General features: G+C 46.9%; 1 protein-coding gene across 4 annotated transcripts in view; it reads right to left on the bottom strand.

Annotated features, from left to right (window-relative positions):
- Window positions 1-1,424: 1,424 nt before the first annotated feature.
- The window catches only part of LOC144162881 (uncharacterized), a 118,259-nt gene continuing 95,602 nt past the window's right edge, over window positions 1,425-24,081 (bottom strand). For 3 of the 4 annotated variants that reach the window (XR_013320787.1, XR_013320789.1, XR_013320788.1), the window contains 5 exons: window positions 13,669-14,007; window positions 11,961-12,132; window positions 7,251-10,213; window positions 4,566-4,631; window positions 1,425-1,768 (listed from right to left, as the gene is read on the bottom strand). Coding sequence is in view for 1 of the 4 variants with exons in the window: in XM_077693597.1 (XP_077549723.1) it covers window positions 7,257-10,213; window positions 11,961-12,132; window positions 13,669-13,968 (3,429 nt within the window). In the remaining 3 variants the exon portion in view is untranslated. The remainder of the gene's footprint in view (window positions 1,769-4,565; window positions 4,632-7,250; window positions 10,214-11,960; window positions 12,133-13,668; window positions 14,008-24,081) is intronic. The other variant, XM_077693597.1, reaches the window with a different exon arrangement.

The raw sequence follows: 24,081 nt of genomic DNA, 5'->3' as shown, positions 1-24,081 counted from the left end.
GTACATCGACAGTATTGTGGATGTCCAGGGCTAAGACGCCTTGTGTGGCGGCGTAATGAGGTACCCCCAGTGACAAATGATAGAGGGTACGTAGGACTCCTTCAAGGCGGCTTGACTGGGCAAGTGAGAGACGAAGGTAGGAGTATCGCGAAAGAGTCCACAATGTGAAGAACGTGGGGCTCTTTGAGGCCTTGCTTGCGGTTAGAAATGCGCTTGAGAAAGTGGGAGACCTGAGCGATCTCGGAGTGGAGGATTTGAGGTTCAAGAACAGCGTATCAACCACTTCGATAAAAATATGTACACTTGCACAGAAATTTGAAAATGAGTTTGATTCCTCCGAGGTCATTTTATGCCTAATGGTCCAAGTGTTGTGAATGAAGCAGATGTCTCATGCTGCGTCTACCGCACTTTTCGCAATGCCATGTGCAGACAACGGACAGAACAGGTATTTATGCCGTAAAGTATAAACGTAAGAAGAGGCGCTTAAGGGAATTGGATCGGCCCGCACATGTGATGATGTCACTGTTTAAAAATGTCACGACAGTTGTAACAACAGTCTGAATCCGGCGGAACGCCAAACTCTGGTTGAGTGTGAATTGCAATTGATTTGAGGTGCTTTTGCGCAGTGGAGGATTTGAGGTTAAGAAACAGCGTATCAACCACTTCGATTAAAATATGTAGACTTGCGTAGAAATTTGAAAATCAGTTTGGTTACCCCGAGGTCATTTCATGCCTAATGGTCCAAGTGTTGTGAATGAAGCAGTTGTCTCATGCTGTGTTTACTGCACTTCTCGCAATGCCATGTGCACACAACTGACAGAACAGGTAAACTATACCGTAAGCTACAGACGTTGATTGATTTGATTGATTGTAGGGGTTAACGCGCCGACGCAACGCAGGCGATGAGGCGCGCCGTAGTGGAGGGCTCCGTATTAGTTTTGACCACCTGGGGATCTTTAACGTGCGCCGAAATCTCGTACACACTGGCGTTTTTGCTTTTCGCCTCCATCAGAAAAGCGGCCGCCGCGGCCGGGAATCGAACCCGCGACCTCGTGCTCAGCAGCGCAACGCCAGTTAGCCACTGAGTCACCGCGGCGGGTCAAGCTACAGACGTAAGAAAAGGCGCTTAAAAGAATTTGGTTGGCCCACAAATCTGTCGATGTCATTGTTTAGAAATGTCACGACTGTTGTAACAACAGTTTGAATCTGGCGGAGCGCCAAACTCCAGTTTGAGTGTGAATTGCTATTTATTGGAGCTGCTTTTTCGACACATTGTGCACGCTTCCACGGCAAATAGTCCTACCTGCGATACTGCCATCCGCTTGCTTGTAGAAACCTATGTGGAGCAGAGCAAACCATGATGTCCAAGCTAGCGAAATTTTATTTCCACCTACAGACAGAATGTTCGCGTTGCAACAGTGAGCCACGACTTGGAACAGATTTATTAACAAAGTGTACACAGAAAACTCTGAGTATGCTCGTGTGGAGTCTCTTCTTGTTTTTTTTTTTTTAACACTGCGGACTCCCCCTTGTAAGGCACTTGTCATTTTCCTTATTGCACCCTGAGATGCGTCAAATCGTGGGAAGTATGTACATGCAATTGGAAAAAGTTAAAGCACCATTACGGAGGTTAGTGCATGGCAACAAACGCGGATGGGTTGTCACTGGGAATCGCGATAAAAGGTTTTAGTGATTAGGGGGCTCGTGTTTTGTCAGCAGCCCTTGAAGCAGAGAACCGTGATTTCCGATGCCGGTGTTAGAAGTTCATCTGCAAGGAACAAGGGCACACAGTTCAGTACGCGCACACTGACGAGCTATGGACGTCAGTGGGGCAAATGAATACCCTGAATGCGCCTGGTTCGCGTTATATTGTCACGTAGCCAAAAACAACGCAGCTGTTGTGAAGGAAAAACAGGTTTATTGGAGATAACTTGTGCTTCCTTAACAACTAAAAAAAAATACACAGGCGGTGAAGCAGCAGTCAATAAAGTGCCGTGCGGAGGCGAGTGTCGGTAAAACGGATACTGCGGCTGCTGCCCGGGGAGTATTTATCTTTTCGCGCGACTGTTTCTCGAAATGTCGAATTACACCGAGTACACTGGAGATCAAAGAAGATTATTCTAGGCTAATGACGACAGGTCCAAACACTCTCCCTGTCAAAATACTATATCCCGTGCGGCATTCAAAAGAAAGGAAAGAATACACTTTGCTTGAAACACTGATAACACAGCAGGGCGCCGCCAGATGGTAAAACTTGAACAAAACAGAAGTATACAAATACAATGGTTCGCGGCAATATGCAGATTTGAAAATTTTTCTGCCAACATTAAGATTGACGCGTTTCCACCTAATTTTGTTCGCTTGCAAAAAGATCACTAAAATATCGCTGTCACGTGCGACTAGAAAGCCCACGAAACAAGAAAAAAATACTAGTGCACAAATGAGGACTGGTGTCCGTTTTCTCCCACATTGGAACAGTGCCACGGTTGATAACATGTTCTTATCTGGGAATCTGGCAGAGCAACGATCTTAGATAAGCAAACCTGCACGTTGCCGGTAGTTTTTGACCAGGGTGCAAAATAGTCTTGTATGATAATATGCTAAAATAATCACCCGATTTTGGTGATCGTTTGACGTTAAAATCTTCATTGCCATTCCGCTAAGCGCAGCTCTCGACCGCCCTTTTTTTTTTTATCTGAATTTTCAGTCTCTGATATGAGAACTAAAATAGTCCAATGCTGTGTTCGAATCAGTTTTGTTGCGAACTGAAATGCTGGACTAGTGCTGTTTACAAGTTTCCTGGTTGAGTAAAATTGGCCCAGAGTCATCTATTGTTTGTTTATGATAAGTCTGACAGTGCACCGCATTTTTGACGGATCGCGTCTAGTATAGGATTGCGAACGATATGTGCCGAAAGCGTCTTTTTTGAATTGCGATAGTATCCCTTTTGCAATGAGTCCTGAAGGTACGAGTTGGCGCCCGTTTGCTTTTCTTAACCGTGCTTTGTTTAACACCACCTCAAAAAGGCAAAGACGGTAACTAATAAACTGATTACCTGAGTTATTGCCATGTAGATGTTATGATAAAGTTCTGAGGTCGCAGCTTGAGAAGCGAATTTTCTTCATGATTAGGAAGAACTTGCAGTGTATATTACAGTGTTCTTCTTTGCACAAGAATGCTTTGCAGAAGCGAATTTTGACTTTCTGGCACCCACGCTCAAGATGTATATCGGGAGCGTGGATTTGAAACCACGCATATTACCCGAGTAAGATAGCTGGGAGTATGGCACGTGTTATATCACCTTCGCAGGCTCGTCATTACACACGAAGTAAACGGTAAATGGGGCACCCAGCCCGGCAACATGCCCTTCTAAATATTGCGACGAGAATCAATTTTGTCATTAGTCTAGCAGAACGTTCCGTAGTAAATATCCTGGGTGTTTAACGCACCGGAGCTACACCAGGGGCGGTATTCTCGTGTTTGTCCGTTTTGAAAACGTTCATTTTGCGTCCATTTTATTGTGACGTACTATTATGAGCAATATGAAAGGGAACACAGGAACGCGTGGCAAACAGCCTCGAAACAGACTCGGAGCGATACGAGGATGGCGCTGTGAAAACCAAAGGGGGAAAGGAGGGCGCTCTTCCACTAACTGTTGGCACTCCCACCACGCTGGCATTTCTACAAAGCAGCAGCTTAAGTCATTTCGCCGATAATATGGTATCGTCCGACAGCTGATAAGACGAACGGCGGGCATGGGAACAGTTGTTAGAACAGCATCCCCCTTACCACTTTGTTTCCGACGGCGGCCGCTGCGTATCACTTACAGCTGGGTCTGAGGGTGTTTTCGGCGCGTTCCTGTGTTCCCTTTCATATTGCTCGTAATAGTACTTACAGTTGTAGGCGGGCTTTGGGTTGACTTTTGCGAAGCTGTTCTTGTAAACACATTTTAAACGACTAAACCTATTTTAAACTATCTTTTATGTGGTTATTGTTCCGCCAGCGAACCAACGACAAGGCGACGAAAAATCGTCTGCTTCAAATCGTCTGCTCCGAGAAGCCGCGGCTCAACACAGTGGCTCCGCCGTGCTTGCATGCCGTCACATCCAGGTGTTCGCTTTTAGTCATTCAGGGCTTGCTCAAAACGGACACTTTTGAAACGGACACAGAAACGTACAAAACACGACAATACCGCTCCTAGATTATAGGCGCGCCATAGTGGAAAACTCCGGATTAATTTTGGCCACTCAGGGATCTTTAATAACAGCACTGAAATCTCGACACACGGGCGTTTTCGCTTTTCGCCTCCATCTGAAAAGATGTTCCGTAGTATTTACCAGCACCCCCCTTGGATTGCGGCAGTGGTGTTCTTACTTCTTTTATCAACGTATTTCTGCCTTCCCTCAGAAACTTCCACGCTGCTCCGAAGTAGCACCTTTGCCACTCCTCCAACATGTGAAATGCTGCTTGCATTGTTGCATCAGTGAAAACATCAGCGTCAAGCCCCAGCTCGTGTCAATTAACACTAAAAGAAAACCATCCAAAGTCAAACAATCAACGCTTACCTCGGGCATAAAACTTTCATCGCGGGGCACCACCTTTAACATTTATACACTAGGGCAGCTGGCATCCTGCAACAAGCAACGGAAAGTGGCGAATTGAGTGTCATAATTCCTGAAATGCAACAAGCTTAACCGCGCCACTTATGCCAAGATATTTTGTGGTTGGAATACACAACGTGGGACAACGAAGGTGCACTGGAAACGCTGAACTCACAACTGGCCCTCCTTATTGAAAAACACGAGTATATGCTAAGCACAAAAAAATTAAGGGGAACAGTTTTTGGAAGCATACGTTTGATAATAGCGGATAGCTGCCTACCAAGAGCGCGTTCTCTTTAGCTAGGGGAGATGGATGGTTCGCTGATACAAGTCCGTGTTCAGCTATGCCGGAGGCTGCTACATTCTTACGAGTGAACTGGTGCCTTCGTTTAAAAGAAAACTGTGCTAAAAATTACGGTTGCAACCACGCGCATGGCAGTGATTAGCGATATTTGGCAAGGCGTTGCTTTTGAGATCATATACCGATGATTAACCATCTGGGCAGGGTATGATCCTTGGTGTGATCTACTAGAGACCAATGCCTCGAGTCACATCTTGCTGACCATAGCCGTGCTTGCTGCAACCCCGATATTTTTAATGACGCAACTGTTTTGGATAAACAAGCATCAGAACACTCTCCAAGATCTGAAAAACCTCCTGCATAGCTGAACGCAAACTCGTATCAGTCAATCATCCATTCCCACCAGCGAAAGAGGCCGCGTTTCTGAAGGCGAAATGACTGCATCAAAGACGTGCATTTATGTCTTGCCTTTTTGTTTTATGCTTTGTATATCTTTACTTCAATAAAGAATACCAGTTGTGATTTGAGCAGTGGTCCTCTGCCTTTGTTCACTGTCGCCATGACCTTCGACCAACTCGCCCTATAGGTTTTACCACCAAGATTTTTGCTTGCAGGTCAGCAGAGGAGCGGAGCAACAGCAAAGTAACTGAGAAGTTTAGCATTCTCTACCAGTCTTAACATCTTCCTGCACATAGGCTGAACGTTCTGTAGCCATGACTTTTCAAAGTCATTTGCCAGTAACTTTGAAAAGCTTAACAGAAATTTTGCTTCGCGGGGTTTACTGATTGCCATTTTCACCTGGAGAGTGTTGACACAAAAATCGCACTTCAAATGCCTATTGATAGAATACCTACAGCTTGACACATCTAAAAAAAATGTGCTTCAATATCAGTTCGCAATCTGAGTGAGTTTGTTGTGAGCCCATGCGCTTATAAAACTGCGTTATTTTTCACTTAAAATGAAATTCACAATCACTTAGAAGGTGCACAACGGTAGCATTGGCGTGTCGCAATGCATCCGCATAATGTCACTAGTTCCCCGCTAGGCAAGGTTTACCGCCACGCAGAATCAGTATCACATCACCTCTTGTAGCCCACCTGCGGTATCTGTGTGGTAGCTAGAGGCTGCAAAACGTGCTTATTAACGATATTTAGCGGGGATGTTTAAAACGTCAATCAAGATTTGAGCCTTGGAGAGGTCTTTATGCAGCCAGAGCATGCATTCTGCCCGAGTTCAGTAGCCTTTTCTGGAGTACTTCATTAGTGGCGGAACCACCCTTTGTGAAAACGAGATGAAGGATAGGGAAACTAGTTTGTTTGTAGAATTCATAGGCGAGGGCACTGTCGGCATCGGATATACACTGACGAAACACATTAGGCCTACTCACTTAGTCATGCCGCGTGCTCACTTAAACAGGCCGGATGTCGCGTGGTTGGTAAGCTCACTGATTATCGTGGACAGTAATCGCTGCTGATGGCCGAAGTATGGGGAAAGGTTGCACGTTATGAACTGTGGAAACTATATGCTATTTTCAGCACTGTCGGCATTCCGATGTCGTTAAGAAAAGTTATCTGTAGTTGGCTCTAGAGTTCGTCACTAGCTAATCAGATACAACTTTTCAAATGCCCAAGTTTCCAACTACTCGCCTGAAAAGTTTCTAAGTCCCAGAACAGATGGTGATGATAAAAGTATCCGGCTTGTACGCGCAGTTGCAGTTAAATACAAACATCCGTGTTCTGGTTCAGCCATTCGCTAGAAATTTGCCCGGAGTGTCTCTTATTCCAAAATGTTTAGCTACTTTATATTTCATCTAGATTCACTGTATTTTAATCCAAAAGCCTCACAACCTGCTTATACCCAACTCCACGGCTTGCCAGTTAAGCTTGCCGCCGACGTTTAAACCGTGGAGTCTCAGGCAGTTCATCACTCCCTTCTTTCTCAACACGGCCCTATGCACATTCTTACTCTCTGCCTAGGTTCTGCAGGTTCTGCTTAGGCGTCGTCTAAGAGACTACCTGTGTGTCGGCCACAGATAGTGGCATTGAAGTCCCGACGTGAAGTGGGCAGTTGCCCCGGGTCCCATAAGCATTAAAACATGTTTTCATATCCGAGTTGCGCTCCGCAGCTTTCATCAGTTCCTTATTCCCTGTGTCACAAGGTGAATACCTTATCGGTAGCAGTGCACTGACTAGACGACGCAACACACGACGATTGAGCACGTCAGCTTATGCACGCAGTTATTTGACAGCCTCTGCTTGCGAAGGTTATTGCCGGGAGAATGCAACAAACGGCTCGTGCGAGCCTGCCGTTTTCTCAAGAGACAAGTGAAGCTTTCTTCAAGGGCTCACCTCCGTCTATCTGTTGGGCCGTGCTTCGAGCTGCTGCTGCTGCCTCAGTCGAAAGGGCACGGGCCGGTACGCCTTGTTGGCGCTAAACGGCTGAACAGTCAATAGCGGTTTCGAGCCGCCACACTTCACGTCACCGGAGGGCAGCCTCTGCCTCGCGTCAGCCCTCGAGCGCTGCACCTCGTCACTCATGCTGTCGGAGTCCTCGAGGGAGCGGTACCTCCCTTCCTTTGGCACGTCTGTCTTCTTCTGGTGCACGCTGTAGATGTAGTTGGAGTGCGACTCGTACGTCCTCCCGCTGCTGGTCCTCTGCAGCGCCTCCTTGCGGAAGACGCTCATGGCGTGGTCCACCTTGCGGTCGTCGTACGACGAGCTCCTCCGCCTCGTCGGGCTGGAACTGCGGTTCCTCCCTGGGCGGCCTCCAGCCTGCGAGGAGGGTGAGAGGGACCGCCTGTCGTCCGCCGCGCGGCCGTTGCACTTCTCGCTGCTGTCGCTGCCGCGCTGCATGACGCGCGATATCTGGTCGTAGATGCGCTTCTTCGCTGGCGCCACCTTCCGCTCCGGCTCGGGCACTACGGTAGGGCTGTAGTTTTCCAGCGAATTGCGGCACTCGTCTCCCGACGACCGGCCACCCTCAGGTTCCGGCCGCGGTGGGCTGAAGTTCCGCGGGTCTCCTCCGTTCATCGCGTGGCCCGAGTCGCGCTGCCGCAGCCACTTGGCCATGCCGTTGCTGGACGCGCCCTTGTGGCCGTTCCAGGACGATTCGTCTCCGTTGACAAGGTCGCCGTTCTCTTGGTGTTCGGCCTTCTTGGACTCCAGGTTGAGGATGCGCAGCTGATGCCGTATGTCCAGCTTCTCCTTGTCCCTTTGCTTCCGGAACTCCTCCTCCACTCGGTTCATCCAGCGGATCTCCTTCTCGCGAAGCCTCTCTTTCTCCGCCACTTCCTGCGCAAGACGCTCTTCCAACTTCTTCCGCTCTTCCTTCCTAACCGTGCTCATGTAAGAGAACTTCTTGGCCTTTTTGTGTTCGAATCGGGAAGGCCGGCTGCTAGGAGGCTTGCTGCCGGAGCCTGTGCGCACCTCATACTCAGGCAGGTACATGACGTGCCCTTCTCTCGAGAAGCTGAAGGAAGACGTTCGCCTTGCGGACTCACTTTTGGATTCTTCACGCCACGTCGAATTCTCGACCGGCTTTTCTTCTGCCTCTGGAGTGACTGGCTCCTCGGGGGATCTGTGTACGTCGATGTCTCCCACGATGTTGAGCGAATTGGGAGCACTCCTGCTGAGAGACCAGTTCGAGTCGATCCCCTGCTGCCGGTCGGCCAGGAAGTCGCGGCTGCGGAGGCCCAGTGCCTTTCGCAAATTGCGTAGGCTGTTGAAGTTCTCACTGGTGGGCGTGAGGCGCGGGTTCTTTCGTAGCCGTCCCCTCGGTCTGCTGCTCTGGTCCGAAGAATCCTCCGTCCTCAGTGTTGCCGACGGTGTAGACCAGGGGAGGAACATGTTGGCTGGCATGGTAAACTTGGCCTGGAGACCAAGCATGCCATGCGCAGGCTTCTCCTGGGGCCCCGATGTCGTCGGGCCCACACTTCCCGAGTCTGAGTCATCCATGAGGTCTTCTTTCGGTACCCACTGGTCGTCACGGACTCCGTCCGGCGGGGACGCCCTTCCCACACCTTCTGACCGTCTGCCAGGAGCAAACAGTGCCCCGTCGACAGCATCGTGTATGAATAGCGGGCTGCCGGCATCGGGGGAAATACCAGAGTCCCCGCAGCGGTCAGCCATAACTCTTCTAGGTGCCATAACACGACTTACTCTCCTTATCTGGTCTTCCAGGACATCGCCATCATCGGTGCTCGCTTCAGACCTCAATCTCTCATTTCTTCGAGGTTGAGGACTGTCGGCGGCCCACAGTGACCTCCACGCATCGGTGGGGGAGAAGCGAGGTATGTCCATTTGTTTCCTAGGCAATGTCGGCCTCAGCTGGATGTTGACATTAAGGTCCTGGTCTGAGCCGCTGGACAAAGATGACTTGGACGATGTGCCACCACCGCTGAGGTTGTCAAGGGGCCATTGAGACTTTGGCCAAGCTGGCACGGGACTACGGTTGTTGCGCTGCCTGTTTTCGACCTTTCGATTGGCCTGGATGTAGTCTTCGGGGTCCTGATCGACAGCAAAGCAGTTGTCCCGCATACGGCTTGAGTCGTTTAGGATGTACTCGATTACCTTTGACTCTCCCTGAGAGTGGTCGTCGATTGCGGCTAGACTTCGCGGAGTCAGCGCTGCGTTCTCGCGCTTAGGCGTCCCTTTTTCGGCGACCCTCTTGACTTTCCCGTTGGGCACGGGACCATCCTTGAGTTTCAATGCATCGAAATTGGAGAAGTAGTACTGCTTCTTGGGCATAGACTTGGGGCTCTTTGCGTCGCCGTTGCAAACCGGCGGAGTCTTAGACCCGTGGCCGTTTTCCTCCGCTACTTTGTGGGCGAAACCGTTGGAGGCTCTCCGCTTTGCAACGGCCAGGAGCTCCTCTTTGAAGTCTTTGGCGAGCCCCGCTGTAGGCTCCGCCCTGGCCGGGCCGTCGCTTGAGGAAGTGGTCTTTTTATGGCCCGTCTTATCGGCCTTCATCGATTCGCCCTTGGAAAGCCTCCACTTGTCGACGTTTCTCCTGTTCTTCTCATAGCTGCTGCCCGGTCGGAAGACCACGTTGTCGTCCGAGTTGTAGTCCGGAGGCGGTGGCGGCGGTGGAGGCGTGGGTGCAGGCGACTTGCCTTCGCTGCGGCGTCCTTTGAACTTGGAGAAAACGGTCTTTCCCGCTTCCTCTGTGGAGCGGCCACTTGGGGGCCTCTCCGGGTCCCGGGAAACGTTGTTGGGAGGCTGCTGCTGGGGCGGCTCAGGCGCCTTGGCTTTCTTCCTGGACTTTATCTTAGCCTTGCTGGGACTGATTGCGATGAGGCTGCGTCCTGTGATACCTGGAAGGACCAACAGCAGGTGGAATAAGAAACAACGAGGCGACAGTTACTTACTGCATGATTTGCTGGTCTAGAGAAAAAATGTTTAATATATTTCCCCCTTTTTTGTTTCATTGCAGCATCGTAGTGAAGTATTGGTCAAAACAGCAGTTGTGATAGGTGATGTGTTGTCTTGGTTGCCAAGTTTCTTCGTGCCCTCTGAACGTCAAATCGAATCGATTGGGGCTGACTATGTACAAATAAAGACACAATCTCGAGCGGAACTGGTTACATTGGCATGAAACTTTTCAAGGCTTGTAATTTACATATTTCATGCTGTTACAACGTGTACTAGTGATCTTTCGCTTTTTGTAACAAAATTATTCCGCACTTTTTTTCCATGGCTGATTTTTGCTTTTAAAGTGAGCGGTTGCAGGAAACAAAGTGCCCATTTAAATGGACCGTGAATAATGAGTACTAAATTTATTTAATGAGTATTAAATGAGTATTATTTGTAAATGTATATTGAAACTGTATATTCAAGGATATGCAAAAATACGTAATGTATAATAAGAATAAAATTGTGCATGAGTATAATTTTTTAAGGGGCGCGTGAAATTTTAGCCATAACGACAAAAGCACGGTAGGTGGGAATTAAATAAATATCTTAAAAAAAGTATACAACTCGAGATATACGCATCGGCCCTTAGGTGCGCAGTTTAGAGCGCTAATCTCGAATTATAACGTTCAGATATATATGTCCTTAACCACAAGCCGGGATCAGGATTTTCATGAAGTGGGTTAGCTTCATTTTACATGAAAATTGAAAGGGCGATAAAGAGGATTCCGCAACAGTAATTAGCCGGCACTAGTTCGCCCCCTTTGTACATTCCCGTGTCGCTTGAAATGGTCGCACGTTCACTGATTAGAAGTTTGAAACGATTTTTTGTGCAAAGGCATCGCCAAAGGGCACTGACTCTTGGCATATTGATGATCTTTGTTCCACATAGACATAATAAACGAGAAAAAGGGGAAGGCCATTAACTCGCTGGAGAGACGAAATAAGAAAATTCGGAGGCAAAGACTGGAATCGGGCAGCGCAAGACAGAAGCGGGTAGAGGTCAATGGGACCTAAATAGGCTGTCAATGGGACATAAATGGGATGTAAATGGGACCTGCAGTGGACCTAAATAGGCTGTTGACGACGATGATCCCGCAGCGATCATCACTTCAAAGTTGGAATTCCGAGCAGTCGGACAAACCTTCATTTTAACTCATTAGTGCCCACAACAAGCTCGGATTGGGACCACCTACCTGCTTCCATCGCCACAATCATCGACTCAACTAACTTCGAGATGACCTTACACGCGTACCCGTTTTGATCTTGCTCCATTTTGTTCTGTTGTTTTTAAAACGTTTTTCACCACTCCTCTCTGTAATGAATGGCCTTGATAATAAATAAATAAATAAATAAATAAATAAATAAATAAATAAATAAATAAATAAATAAATAAATAAATAAATAAATAAATAAATAAATAAATAAATAAATAAATAAATAAATAAATAAATAAATAAATAAATAAATAAATAAATAAATAAATAAATAAATAAATAAATAAATAAATAAATAAATAAATAAATAAATAAATAAATAAATAAATAAATAAATAAATAAATAAATGATTGCTGTAATAAACATAACTCATTGATTGTCCGAGGAATTGTCCAACGAGAAAAGGGTGCTCAACAAGCACACGCGACCGACCTTCGTCCTCCTCTTCTTCATCGTCCTCGTCGTCGACCACGCTGCGAGCGATGTCCGGGTCGCTGTGTGCCCTTCGACCCTGCTGCAACTGGCCCAGCTCGGAGTCGTCGCCTCCGCCAATGTCGGACATGGAGCGCCTCTGCTGCAGGATGCGCAGCAGGTCAGGGTTGTCCTGCATGCCGCACGGATGGAGAAAACGTTCGGATACATTAGGAAGGGCACAACGTGAACCCATGTGTGCACTGCCAAGGTGCAGGTGATGACGGGTATCCATTCAAGACTCCAACCATCCCCCCTCTATCCTTTCTTATGATGGTCGTGTCGACTGCCTAAGCCACGTGCTCTCTTATTTTTTTACAAGCAGCCCACAGCCTTAAAGGGGCCCTGAAACACCTTTTGAACGTATCAACGGTATTGGCCCAGTCGATAGGCTGCACGGTCAATGACGTGTGTGCCAAGAATTTTTTTAGAGAACAGCGAAAACTTCGTAAAATTTTCCTGCAAGAACCTCTCTACATCATTTATGTTGAACCACCACCTTCATTATGGCGCCTATACGCATCACGGAGCAGAGATTGCAACTTTTTGACTGCTTGTTCGCGCACTTTTTTCGAGGGGAAGCGTCATACCTGCGCCGCGGGCACCATCGACACCGGCACGTCAAGTTTATGAGCACTTGGCATTGCACGCAAGGTGCCCATGTGCTGTCTAACTTTCCTAAGCATATCGTCTCTCTATCTTCGGTCTATCTTTAGGCTCACACGGCTTTCGTACACCACGCGTCTTCCCTGTGCGGTACCAGAGACGCTGTTGCTGCTCTGAAGGCAGTTTGAACATCTTAATGAGTTGTGCAAACTGACGATTTGCTTGATCCCATGTTCTCTTCCGCTTTTCACCTGTTGTTTTCAACCCGTACACGGAAACATTGCTCCATGGCTACCGGCTGGAAAGCCAGCCAAGCGAATGATTAGAAAGTGTAGCATCGCATACCACTGGACAGCAAGCTGCAGGAAGCGTGAATGCAGCGTTGGACAAGCGAAAGTGCACGTACGTTCGTAGACGACACTTACCTGCCAACTCTCGCGGAACAAGTCCGAAGGAAGCGCGATCTATCGGGCTCACCAGTATAAAGTTTTCATAGGGAAATGCGATGCAGATGCTGCACAGGATGCATGCGCTCCACCTGAGAGACCCGGAACTTTATTGTGCTCTCAACAGATGTCGCTGACATAAGTTTTGTTATAGAGGCTATAACTTTCTTCTCAGTAAGAAGCACTGATGAGTGACCAACTTGACGTGGTCTTGAAGGAAAGTGGGGAGTCACTGCGAATGGCTTGTGTGCTACTTGCCTAGCGAGCTTACTTTTTGTGTGAAAGCACACACTGCAGCCGCATATGCGTGTGGGCCACAGGTGTGAAAGGGTGCCTGCGGTGCGGTTATTGCGGCGCCCGCAAAGAGCGCATGTTCTGGCAACAACAGCCACTGTGGCCGACACTGCAGGGAAATGCAAGTTCACCCGGCAGCGTGCGTACTTAAATCCACTCTCCTCGCGTGCCAAAGTACGAGAAGCGCAGCTATGAGAGAGAGAGAGAGAGAGAGAGAGAGAGAGAGAGAGAGAGAGAGAGAGAGAGAGAGAGAGAGAGAGAGAGACAGCTTTATTATTGTGTGCCCGGTATAAAATCGAGGGAACAGGAAGAGCTATCCTCACCTGAACGTCCGAGTTCTGGCTGATGAGCCGGCGGCCGCTGATGGTGCCGCCGCTGTGCAGGATGTGTCCGTTCTGCGTGGTCTTGAGCAGGCGCACACCACCCTCGAGGGCGGGCTGGGGCAGCACACGGTTGCCGGGGCTGGCGAACTTGCTGGCCAGCCGCTTGTTGCCGCGCAGGACGCCGTTGCCACTGCTGCCGGCGACTCCGCCGTTGCTGCCGCTCCCGCCGCTGCGGGACGACGACAACACGGAGGACGCCCGAGGCCGCTCGTCGGCGGCCTGCGAGTGCGAGTTGCCCATGGGCGGCCGGAGGACGGGCACCGGGGCTCCTCAGGGCATCTGCGCAATAATCGGGGTAGACTTTTTAATTTTTATTTTATTTATACCTACAGCGCCCATTGGGCATTTTTGTAGGGGGGTTAATTACTAATCACAACAACAACAAGTAATCATACAAATCCAAGCTATAGAATGGGAATACAGGTTTGTCTCGGTAATCAGAACACAGCAGAACATAGCAACAGAACATAATTCAGAACATAGCAACAATATACGGTCAAAAGCAATAAAACCAAATGTTAGCATTCAAGAAACACTTTCAATAGCAGTCAAAACATTCAGTGATCGGGCAATTTCGTTCGTGAGCATGCTCCAATCGGTAATTGAATTGGGAAAGAAGGAATACGTAAATGCATTGGTGCGGCACTGGTACGGTTTAATTTTTTCTGAATTGTCTCTTCGTGCCGATACGTAATTTGGCGTTTTTATAAGTAAGCACTTTTGTTAATTCCAGTTGATCCTATCCTAATGTTATAGAGAAGCTTTAATCTACAAATTTTTCTTCGCGAGCATAATGTTTGCCACCCTAAGTTGTCTAGGATGACAGAGCTTCTTATGGAATAAGAGACAGACATTGCAGTGTTCCTCCAAAGTGGGACTCGGCAAGAACGCTCATTTTGCTTTTCACGCGCCGTCTTGAGAAGGCACTGCCCCTGTTCCGCTGGATGACGTACCCAGCACGAGGGTATCAGGATCTTGAAGTGCGTCAGCAGGAAACTGCCCCGTTCAACTTCTTAATCCACCACAGGCTTCCCTGAGAAACTGGGTAGTGCTCACGCTCAACTAACCAGGACTCACGTATGTGAGGTGCAGCGGAATCATCGTGCGATCTTTGTTGGGTCACCCGGTTCCTCTACAACTAACATGGGAAGTTGTTCATTGCAGTAACCATGAACCGTGGCGTGTAACATATATACAGTCGAACACGGATATATCGAACACGGGTATATCGAATTATTGTCTATATCGAACTCATGAATTATCCCCTTGAAAATTCTGTGTAAAAGTATAGGAATTCGTACGTTTATATCGAACGGTATTTTTCCCGACATTTGGTATATCGAACACCGCCAAAGCTGGAAGGTGCTCTTCGGCGGTCGCTGCACCCCCGATTTCCGCGGTCGCTTAGTGCCTTCGCCGAAATCCAACAGGGACAGAAGCCGGGGCGTCGGAGCGTCACGCTTGCCTTCTCATGGATAACTGCTCGGCCAACCAAACCACCTGCGAGCTCGACAACATCGAGCTCAAGCTTCTGACTCCGAACAGAACAGCCAGGCTGCAGCCGCTCGACCGCTCGACTCAGTCGTTCAAGGTTGGGTACAGGAGGCGACTCCTCGATAGGCATTTGATGAAACTCCATGTGGGCACCGAGCTTAAAGTTGACCAGCTGTTGGTCATACACATGATGACGGGTGCCTGGAACAGCGTAAAGCAGAGCGTGGCAACCTGCTTCCGGAAGGCAGGCTTCGTGACGGCCGAACATTCGGAAGCTTGCGAAGATGGCGACGACGACGAATAGGGCATGGACGACACGTTTTGCGAGTTGTCGTCAATTTTGCCGGCTGCTGTTCCAGCCGGACTGTCTGCTGGCGACTTCGTGCATGCTGACAGCAATGTTTAGGCTGTTGCGAGCGTCGGTGACGAGGATATCGTAGCTGCGGTTGAAGGAACCCAGGCTGATAGCTCGAGTGGTGAAGATCGTCCGGACGAGGATGCGGCTACACGATCGTACTCCGCCGGTGAACTGGCGGCTGTGTTCAGCTAGATTCTACGTAGTTGCGGCGACATGGGAGGAACTGGGCTGTCACACCTGGATAGCCTCGAGATTATCGAGACCAGCGTCTTTATTTCCATGTACAGGACGAATAATCACGCCAAGATCAACAATTTCTTTTCACGCAAATAAAGCATCCTGTTGCGTCGTTAGTGGGGAATTAGTTGTCACTCTTGAATGCGCCGATCGGTAAGTGGCCGTCCGCCACAGCTGAGGTCTCAGAGCCCATATTTTTTATATCGAATTTTTCATATATCGAACTATTTCGCGATCCCTTTGGAGTTCGATATATCCGTGTTCGACTGTACATGCGGACATTCCTTGTCATGGATGTCATATTTTACGATCCAGCTGTGCTAAGAAAACGTTCATCATGCTCCTTGCTAGCCGGCGGCGTGACGACATGTGTTGCTCATTGAAAATGTACCTGCAGGAAAAAACCCCACATGTCGACATGAGGGGAATGCTATTGTTACCGGACAATGCGGAGTACGCCCGCCTCCAAGCAGAATTACGCCCATGCGCACGCAATGACGGATCGTCATCACATCCTTCCAAAGTTGGGAGCATACATTGGGAGTATATATTGATTGATTGATTGATTGATTGATTGATTGATTGATTGATTGATTGATTGATTGACGAATGCGCCTTCTCTTTTTACCGGTCTGAATTTTAGACGCTGCAACATTTAGAATGACGCTTTATCATTTCGTCGAATAGTAGTTTTTGCTTTACACTGTCCAGAACTATAATCTGTCCGTTGCTGTGGAGAAATGACTATACGGGAATCTGGTGCGGCGGGCACACATGCAACCCGGTATGGTGTGCCACGCGAACCGTAAAAATTGTGTTAGGCTATGTTCAGACTACCGACGCAAAAGCCATATCGTGATCTACGGACGTAAAGGACGTAAAAACCGGCATATCACGTAGTTCGGTTGTCTGAGACGTGAAATGACGTCATTCTTGAAAGTTATTACGGCCGTTGCGGCAACAGCACGACACCGGCACGCCGACTCTCTAACGCCCTTCAATGCTAGAACTAATATTTTCAAATACTCCTTTTTTCCGTGGACTGTGACCAATTGGAACCAATTCCCAGCAGCATTCGCAAATAGCATAGACTCAATTGACCATATTGAATTTTGACCTGTATTCTGATTGTGTTAAATTTCTTTACTGTTGGTTGTTTGAGTTATGTCCTTAATCGTTGCGCTTTTCGTGTTTTTGAACTTGTGTTGTCCATATTATACATGGTTTGTAATTACGTCCCGCCTGCTTGGGCCCTTCACTGGGCCTGCAGTATTGTGTAAATAAATAAATAAATAAATAAATAAATAAATAAATAAATAAATAAATAAATAAATAAATAAATAAATAAATAAATAAATAAATAAATAAATAAATAAATAAATAAATAAATAAATAAATAAATAAATAAATAAATAAATAAATAAATAAATAAATAAATAAATAAATAAATAAATAAATAAATAAATAAATAAATAAATAAATAAATAAATAAATAAATAAATAAATAAATAAATAAATAAATAAATAAATAAATAAATAAATAAATAAATAAATAAATAAATAAATAAATAAATAAATAAATAAATAAATAAATAAATAAATAAATAAATAAATAAATAAATAAATAAATAAATAAATAAATAAATAAATAAATAAATAAATAAATAAATAAATAAATAAATAAATAAATAAATAAATAAATAAATAAATAAATAAATAAATAAATAAATAAATAAATAAATAAATAAATAAATAAATAAATAAATAAATAAATAAATAAATAAATAAATAAATAAATAAATAAATAAATAAATAAATAAATAAATAAATAAATAAATAAATAAATAAATAAATAAATAAATAAATAAATAAATAAATAAATAAATAAATAAATAAATAAATAAATAAATAAATAAATAAATAAATAAATAAATAAATAAATAAATAAATAATAAATAAATAAATAAATAAATAAATAAATAAATAAATAAATAAATAAATAAATAAATAAATAAATAAATAAATAAATAAATAAATAAATAAATAAATAAATAAATAAATAAATAAATAGCCTGAACCCGGCCTTAGCGATACTTCCGTCACTTCGTACGAGAATGAGCAGAATGATGCACTGACAAAAACCGGCTGCCTTGTGTGCAGGTGCAGTACGCGGTATATATTTATGATCGTCTTGATTGATTGATTGCAGGGTTTAACGCACCACCGCAACGCAGGTGATGAGGCGCGCCGTAGTGGAGCTCTTCTCCGGACTAATTTTGATCACCTGTGGATCGTTAACCTTATGATCATCCTTCCAATAAATTTAAGTTGTGAGCCTGTACCCACCCTGTCACCTTATAGGCCTCTCCTTTCCGCGCAGTTTTTTTTTTCGTTAAGTTGCAACACGAACTAGCCAAACAGCATGCTGTACTGAGCCCGTCGTGCCCCTTTTTGAAAAACCCGACCGCCGTCCATGCGCCTCTTCTTCGCACCACCTTTCCCCGTACGCATGCCAAATGCGCCCGCAGACGCACGCTCTCTATCACTCCGTCGGCTGCACAGAAGAGCGCACGCGGGGAATCCGGGACATGCGAATGTGTGCCACAATTTATCCGCCACCGCGAGATGCGTTCGGACCGGCCCATGCATAATACGGCCCACCACGAACACCAGAAGCTGCCTCGCTGGCCCCGTTCCACGACACACACAGGGCCTCTTCCGTCCCTCCAGCGGTGCCCTTCCGATCGGCGTCCGATTAGAGGCGAGAACGGGCACGCGCGATAAGACGGCGGCGTGCGAGGGACAGCCGCGGCTGCGATCGTTCGGACTGGGCCAGTTGATGCGCCGGACCACACAGTCAGCACGCGTCCTCACCCAACTAAATGTGCCAATTTTGCCGAAACGCCCCTGAGCACGAGATTTCGGCGCACGTTAAAGATCCCCAGTTGGTAAAAATAAAACCGGAGCCTTTCACTCTACGGCGCGCCTCATCGCCTGCGTTTCGTCGGTGCGTCAAACCCTACAATCAACCCTACAGCACCACCTGTACCCCTAGACTACTACTACTCGTGCACTCACACCAACATCCATTCCTTTGCTCTTACTGCTCACCACCTCATGCGGCGCATTAAACGCTCACTGTCACACTTTATGTGAACGTCCAAACGCCTCCCTACACCTCTCCACTGGGAGCAGGCCCTGGGACCTAGTCGCCCAGGAGGTGGCGACCGCCCGCGCCCTGGAAGTCGCGAAGGCCCTGTAGACGTCCACCACGCCCTCTACCTGAGCCCTTTGGTTTCGAAAAAATCCCGCGCCATCTCCACTAACGCGAAACCTGGGGATGGGCGAATCATGCAGTGTATAAGTGTATTTTTGGCACCTTGGCGTTTTTGCCAACGGAGATGAAACCGTTGGGGGGTAGAGGTACACAGCTTTGCAGTAAAAGTCTATTGTCTTTGAAGCACAAAGCTCTCTAGCGCGAGGCGTAAGCGAGTGTGCCGGTGTTTTTTTTAGTACGCGTTACCTTCTAGCGCGAGGCGTAAACGAGTTTCCCGGTGCTTTAGTACGCGTGACTACATGAGACGACTATTACGACGACGACAGGAGACGCCTACAGCCCAGCCCCTAAGGGGCTTCGCCCCTAAAAACTTTTTGCTTGTCTTAGCAGAATGGCACGTGTGTCAGTGCGGGCGTCAAGTCGACTAGTGAGGTCCCCCGTGAAATTGGCTAGAGCTCGGACCGTGCTCCTGTAGGAGATCACCAAGACGTTCAAGCTGCGGAATAAATGGTGTGTTGTGAATTTTACAAGAAACATTGATTCGCAAAATTCACTAAGCTTCTTTCCTGTCAACAAGTGAGCAAAGTGCGCGCAGAACGGTCAAGCGAGCACGCTCACCCCACGGTCAAAGTACGCGTTGGCCATCTTAATAGAAAGTTATAGCAGACCGAGGAATCGGTCGCGGTACGGTACCCGGTAGGCGAACGGTGCTACTGCGCATGCGCAGAGGAGAAAAAATTGGTTGTACGCAAGCGCAGGTGTATCGGGTACCGTACCGGTACCGGTTTTGCGCTCTGCTATAGCTCTCTAATGTGAGAATCATTATTGAAAACCAGCGCGGGAAATCGTTCCTTTTTTTGTTGTCCTGTCTACTTCTCGTTCCTTTTTTGTGCTGTGTTTTTTTTCCGCGCTGGTTTTCGCTGTCCTGTCTACCTCTCGTTCCTTTTTTATGCAGTGTTTTTTCCTCGCTGATTTTCAATCACGAACGTTCACCAATTCGTCCAAATCACAGTCCTCTTGAACTAATGTCATAACTATTTTCGTCCCCGTCGTTTACACCCTTCCTTTCCCATATTTACTCCCCTTGTGAGGACACAGTGCCATAATTCTATGAATCAAGTGTGGCATCATAATTTCCCAATTTCTCAGACAGCGTGGCATCCGGCGTTCGGTGCTTCGTTTGAGAAGAGTTCAAGACTCAAATGAATCAAGCAACACCGAAAGGCCCACGATGCCTTACACGCATGCGTGTGAACTTCGTTCTAAAGCACCATTCATGCCCACGCACCAATTTAGAAAAAGAGAAAGAGCCAAGGGCCGAGCGATTAGAACAAAATTCCTCGGCCACTAAAGCCCGCTTCCATGCTTTCAAGGCGACAGACTCTCTATTGTTTCGTTGTGGTGAGAGTATGCAGTAAAGCCGCGTAAACGTTGGCGGGTGCTCACCTCGTTGGCGCGTACTGAGCGGCAGAGAATAGTCATCAGTAGTCGTTCTTTGATGATAGGCAGAGTTAGTGACCTGCCTTCTTTATAAGGCAGCGCTTTTTTTAGGTTCCGAGTGTATGAACGTCTTTAAACAATCTCGGACACTAACGCGGACGCAACGCTGCACGCAGCTTTCGTCGTAAAACACGTGCAGTTGAACCTCGCTATAACGAGCACTGTTATAGTGAATTATCGGCTATTGCGAACTAAATACAGACTTTGGTTGGTCACGCTTTATTTCAATGACACTTATTCTTGTATAACAAAGTTGAGACCGCGAGAGGCGCGCGATATCGGATATAACGAAGAAAGATTTGACCAGGAGGCTGAGAAGCTAATTAGAACGCCCCCCCCCCCCCCCCCCGTAGTCCTGAACTGCAGAAGTATAAAGACCTTTTTGTTCGTGGACACTGTGGAAAACTTCATCCTGCTCAGTGCTGTCAGTATCCACCAGACGAAGATCACATCCTTCATCAAATAAATAAGGACGCAGCACTGTTTCGTCAAGTGAACTCTGTTCTGTTGTAATTTCACGTACTCATGTTCCTGTTCATTGAGCTCGAAATGCAACAAGGAGAAAGGTAAGGGTTACCTTGTTTATAGCGGGTTCGTAGCCACAAAAACATGCATTTTTGTACCAAGCATTTTTGCGCGAGCCAGAATGTCGATTTGTTATAGTCGATTTTTACATCTACTGTTATAACGAATATCAGTTATAACGAACTAATTTTCTGCCCCGATACTACTCCGTTATAACGAGGTTCTACTGTATTTAAAAATGGGGGGCCTCTTCTTTACCAATAGGGTTAACGGACGTGCCGTCCACCGGGGCGGGCTCTAGTTCGCGTATACAACGCCCTTGTCATCGAAAAAGATGCCTCCCACGTAAGCAAAAAGGCAAAGAAAAAAGAAACCCTGCTCAGCACACGAAACAAAACAAAGCAAAAAAAAGTTCGGCGATGCGAGCAACAGTGGTCATTACCTCGGCAAACTCGCGGGCCGCTCTTTGTTCTTTGCGCTGTCGTAATCTCCTGTTTTCTCGGGGTGCTCTTTTCTTCGTGCCTAGTATTTTGCGGTGAGTTGCTGCTCCCGGCTTCTGCAGGTAGCACGCCTTCGTCCGCATTCCGAAATCACGCCCCAAGGTACCCGAGAGAACGCGTTGTGTTGCAGCCCGGTATATAAAACTAGAGAGGTTGGATGCCTGCAGGCACTTGTCGGCTTGGACCGGTTATTTCTGCCATGCTCGCCGTCTTGTGCGCCTTTCCGTTGGAAACAATGGCGTTCTCGCAACCGGAAGACAGCCCAGGAGGGAGCCAGGAGCCCGCACACGAATACTCAAGGAGCAGGAACGATTGCTTAAAACTCATCTCGAGGGTGATGACCGCAGCACTGGTTGGGAGTGGTCCTTGCTCCTGCCCACATGCATGGATGCAACGGGGACTACCGCGGACATGCGAAATGCCCAACATACTCCGATGCCAGGACTGTTGCAGAACTTCTCTATATATTATGGTCATGGCCTGGAAACGAGCGCATTCGAAGAAGAAAAAAATGATGCACCGCTCCATCTAACGACGGCTATGCTTAATTGGACGCGAAGCTGTCTCGTGAGGGATTCCTGTTTTCGTTTAACAAAAACGAAAACCTAAAGCAGGCTTCACCTGTGAAAGAGTACACCTGAGGCAGAGCACGCTTTACAGGTGTAAGTTGGCTTTCCTTGAGTGGGTTTTGAGGTGGGCTACGGACGCTATCAGTGAGACCTAGAACGCTTCGCTTAAATATGTGATGGCGGCAGGCCTAAATTTGCGGCGAGATACTCATTAGCATCGGTGGCTCCGTGGTCGTGCCTACTGTTCCTTGCTAGACTGTATCCGGGATGCTAAACTAGGTTCCTGGATAGAGCTAGAACTCGCTTTGTATCCACTAAGCCTCGAGGCCATGGATTCTCATTTCATCTTATCCTACCTCATTTGCCTTAGAAGGCGAAACTACACAAAAATATGGAAAATCACATCGTTAAACAACAAAGTGGTGAGATAGGTGACATTAGTAAAGGTAACGAAATGCCCCCAAAGGCTGAGAAGTGTAATTATCTAATACGCCAGCGAAAAACCAAAAGACGAAGCCGGGATAACAATTGAATTGAGGTGCGTCCGGGAATGCATTCCAAATACTTGTAAGCAGTGGTTAGGCCCTAATATTCCAGGAAAATGAATTATACGCAATCAGTGCACACTTCCACCCCTTATTTATGGGGCAGAAACTTACGAAGTATATATATAGAGTTACGAAGTATATATATACATATATAAAAAGAACTTCGGTCAGCCCAAATTCCAGTGGAAAGAATTCACGAAACGACGAAGAATGGCCCAAGCAGACAAGGGTATATGTGCTTATCAAAACTTCCGGTGGCTGTTATGGCTGTCAGTGGTGAGAACGCAAACTCCTGGCTGTGTCATTTGATGTCTGTGAACATTTGCCAATAGCAATCTCACAGTCTCTCGTTCTCTTAAGAAGGCGAGCCGAGCAGGAATGCGAGCGTTGGTAATTAAATACAACGCGAATTAAGCGACGACACCCGAGCAAGCCTGCTTGAAAGGGACTCATCCACGGCACCAAATTGGGCGAAACCGCGCGGCAGCGATCGAGGTTGTTGCCTCTTGACCGCTGAAGGCACGACAGGCCGGCGCATCAGCCCTGCCGCCCCTCAAGCGAGGTTGGAGGCGAGGCCTCTTTACGGCTTTCCCCCCTGTTATCGTTGCACGCAACGGTTCGGAAGTCATGAATGCATACGGGAAGAAACTAGCAGCGCCATGCGTTAAATGGACCATGAACACTAAATAGAAGTTTGAATCAACCCACAATACTGCTTTTTACCGGGAACAATAATACCAGTTTTATCGCAGCCCTCTAACAAATAATCGAGATATTAAGGGAAGCACACGAAACAGTGGCGGGTCTCCAGCCACTTTTTCGGTGATTTCTCTATCACGTAACATGATCTTAACTCTTAAGTAAGTAAGCTAGTGAAAAGGTAGGAACGGGTTGTATTTACTAACTCGTTACGAACTTTACTACCCCCAGGACGGTACGTAGGTCCTGCCACTAAGTATGGAACCTATATGCTATTGTTGCTAGTCTAGACCGTGCACTTTGTAACTGCTACTTGTTTGACACTAACATTCACTGACAGTAACAAAATTCTATGAATTATTGAACATAATAAATACAGTACTTTTCCCGCCCCAGATCACGATTTAAACGTTTTTGCCAATCCACATGCTGACTTGTATATGCTCATATTAAAATGCATAATTCTAAATTATCGCTAACATATTTGATTTTGCAACAGGCCCACCGACTCGATCAGAAGACCTTCCGCTGTTGGCTGTAAAGGCAAGAAGAGCAGATGTATTTCTAAGGTAATTTTCCGTTACAGGTGGTAGCTGTCCTAGGCAATATTCCCCTTTCTGCTTTTCGTCCACCAGCATTCTAATCT

Source organism: Haemaphysalis longicornis, unplaced genomic scaffold (assembly GCF_048455015.1).
Source record: "Haemaphysalis longicornis isolate Haplotype H1 unplaced genomic scaffold, Haemaphysalis longicornis Haplotype H1 scaffold_12, whole genome shotgun sequence".
Lineage (NCBI taxonomy): Eukaryota > Metazoa > Arthropoda > Arachnida > Ixodida > Ixodidae > Haemaphysalis > Haemaphysalis longicornis.
Note: the sequence above shows the minus strand (reverse complement) of the source record. Positions and strands in the feature narration are given on the sequence as shown.